This window comes from Rosa chinensis, chromosome 6 (assembly GCF_002994745.2).
Source record: "Rosa chinensis cultivar Old Blush chromosome 6, RchiOBHm-V2, whole genome shotgun sequence".
NCBI classification, from domain to species: domain Eukaryota; kingdom Viridiplantae; phylum Streptophyta; class Magnoliopsida; order Rosales; family Rosaceae; genus Rosa; species Rosa chinensis.
The window spans coordinates 2,711,422-2,714,024 of record NC_037093.1 but is presented as its reverse complement, the minus strand read 5'-3'; the positions used below and the strand labels follow the sequence as shown (position 1 = coordinate 2,714,024).

The window sequence follows — 2,603 nt, the reverse complement described above, 5'->3', positions numbered from 1 at the left end:
TTATTGGCCTAGAAGTGTTACTGGAGCTTGGGGTAAGAGATGTCCAAATACGCGGTGATTCTTTGCTTGTCATAAATCAACTTCAAGAGAAGTACAGGTGTGTGAGTTGCTTGCTTGTACCATATTTGAACCGCGCCATTGAACTTCTAGATTAATTCAATGACGTGGGTTTGGAATATATTCCTCGCGAACGTAACTTTGCGGCCAACGAACTTGCTCAACTAGCTACAGGCATTACTTTGAATTATGGGGTTCGCAAACGAATCTTGAAAGTTGAAAGACGCACATAACCTTCTTGGCTTGCGCGACCTGACCTGCCAGACGATCCAGTCATAGCAGTCCTTGAACCTATTGATTTAGATTGGCGCATCCCTTTGATTGCTTACCTAAAGCAACCAGACGCCGCTGCAGACAGGAAGACTCTTTTTCTTGCCTTAAATTATTCCTCAGAGGCGATGAGCTGCTCCGACGCGGTGAAGATGGCATGGAATTCCGATGTGTGTTTGGCCGAGATGCGAAACGTTTATTGCAAGAAGCACATGCTGGCATATGTGGAGCCCACCAAGCGGGTCCAAAGATGCGTTGGCTGAGCAGGCGCCATGGGTATTACTGGCCCAGCATTTTGAAAGACTGTACCACGTTTGCAAAAGGTTGTCAGGATTGCCAGGCCCATGGACCAGTCCACCATATTCCCAATATTCCCATGTAGCCTATTATTAAACCTTGGCCTGCGCGAGGCTAGGCATTGGACTTGATTGGCATGATTCATCCCCATTCGTCACTCCAACACAAGTTCATCATCGTCGCTACATATTTCTTCACTAAATGGGTCGAAGATGAACCTTTGAAGGAAGCCTCCGGAGCAACCATTCGCCGATACATCTTCCAAAATATTATATGCAGGTTCGGCATGCCGGAGGTGTTAGTATTGGACAGGCGGGCAGCATTTATGGGTGGTGATGTGGAGCAGCTCGTCAACGACTTCAGCATCCAGTTTCTTCATAGCACGCCGTATTACGCTCAATCTAATGGTCAAGCAGAAGCCAGTAACAAGATTATCATTACCCTTCTTAAAAAGATGCTTGTTGAAAACCCTCGCCAATTGCACGAGACGTTGTATGAACGTTGTGGGCCTATCGTACTTCAAAGCGAACTCCTACCGCCACAACACCCTATGCACTCATGTTTGGTCATGACACGGTTCTGCCTTTGGAGATCAATGTTCACTCCCTACGCGTCCAAGATCAACATCATTTGATTGGTCATGACTACGTCCAGGCCATGTGGCAGGTGCACGAAGACCTTAGCGGACAGCGCTTAGAGGATTTGGACAACTTAGTAATGGAGAAGCAAAGTGTCGCTCGCACCTATGATAAGAGAACTTGCGGCCGCAGTTACAAGGAGGGCGAGCTCATTTGGAAGGCATTCCTTCCATTTGGTGAGAAGTTGACCGGCCGTGGTAAATGGACCCCGCGCTGGGAAGGACCCTTTGTAATTCATAGGATTCTGGAATGTGGGGCTTTTCACCTCAGAGATTTGGATGGAGACCTCCACCGCAACCCTATCAACGGCAAGTTCTTAAAGAAATACTACCCCAGCGTTTGGGAATTTGAAGACTGATTCCGTAGCAAAGACGGGGGAGCAAACATAGTGTCCCTTGGCACGCTCCACCCCTTGTACTTAGGCCTTTTCATTGTGGCCTCGTTCACTTGTCTTCGCTCCACCTATGAACACTAGGGGGGCAACACTCTATACATATAGGCCTCTATAGTGGTTATTTTATTTGTGCATTTAGCCATGTCCGGCAAATTACATTTTCGTACAATATCCTCGACAATATGTGTTAGGAATGTGTGTAAGGGCCTATACCAAAGGCCTTATTATTATATCATTGTTGTTTTCAACAAATAAGAAAATTTCAGCAAATAAGAAAATTTCGAATCTTTCATTCATTAGTGGCTTTGCAGCCAAAAGCAAGACAACGTGTTCCGGAAAGTTACATTAACAATATACAAGGCCAGAAAGTGGCTGAAACAACTAATAACGATTCATGTCTTCTATGAGTTTCCGGATCTTGCGGCAAGAGGGATTGATGAGATATTCACTCTCACTCTTCCTCTCTTCACCCTCCTCTGATTTGAGTCGCAGCTGCTATCATTTGTCCTGGAAGGAGAGGGAAGGAAATAATCCATCGCAACCGGGATGAAGACGGAATCAGCGCTGGAGTGCGACTCAGCTACCTCATCTACCTCTAGGGGAAAACAAAAGTCGGTTCATCAAACCCCGGAGGTAGGCCGCGGAAGAAGAACAGTCAGCCTCAAAGTGGCCTTCCTCTCTTCTTTGCTTTGCTCCGCAAGGAGAAATCTGAGGAGAGGGGCTTCCTAGATTGAGATGCCCTATGTTAGGAGCCCTTCGTGTTCTTCAACCTATCCAAAACCTAGGATGTTCCATCCAGGCTTTCATAGACCAAAGACACGAAGTTGCCTGATGTTAGGCCTTAAGGCCTACACAGGTAGTGAGATTAAGCCATAAAGCCTAAGATCTAGAGGCTAAGGGTGAGATCGTATGGAGAAGATTTGAGAAATAGAAGGAAGAAAAGAAAG

General features: G+C 46.4%; 1 protein-coding gene across 1 annotated transcript; it reads left to right on the top strand.

The window, feature by feature from the left end:
- The first annotated feature begins 910 nt into the window (after positions 1 to 910).
- LOC112170570 lies at positions 911 to 1,620 on the top strand. The gene is made up of 2 exons (XM_024307905.1): positions 911 to 1,138; positions 1,291 to 1,620. The coding sequence occupies exons 1-2, from the start codon at positions 911 to 913 to the stop codon at positions 1,618 to 1,620; spliced, it is 558 nt and encodes a 185-aa protein (XP_024163673.1).
- Positions 1,621 to 2,603: the final 983 nt, after the last annotated feature.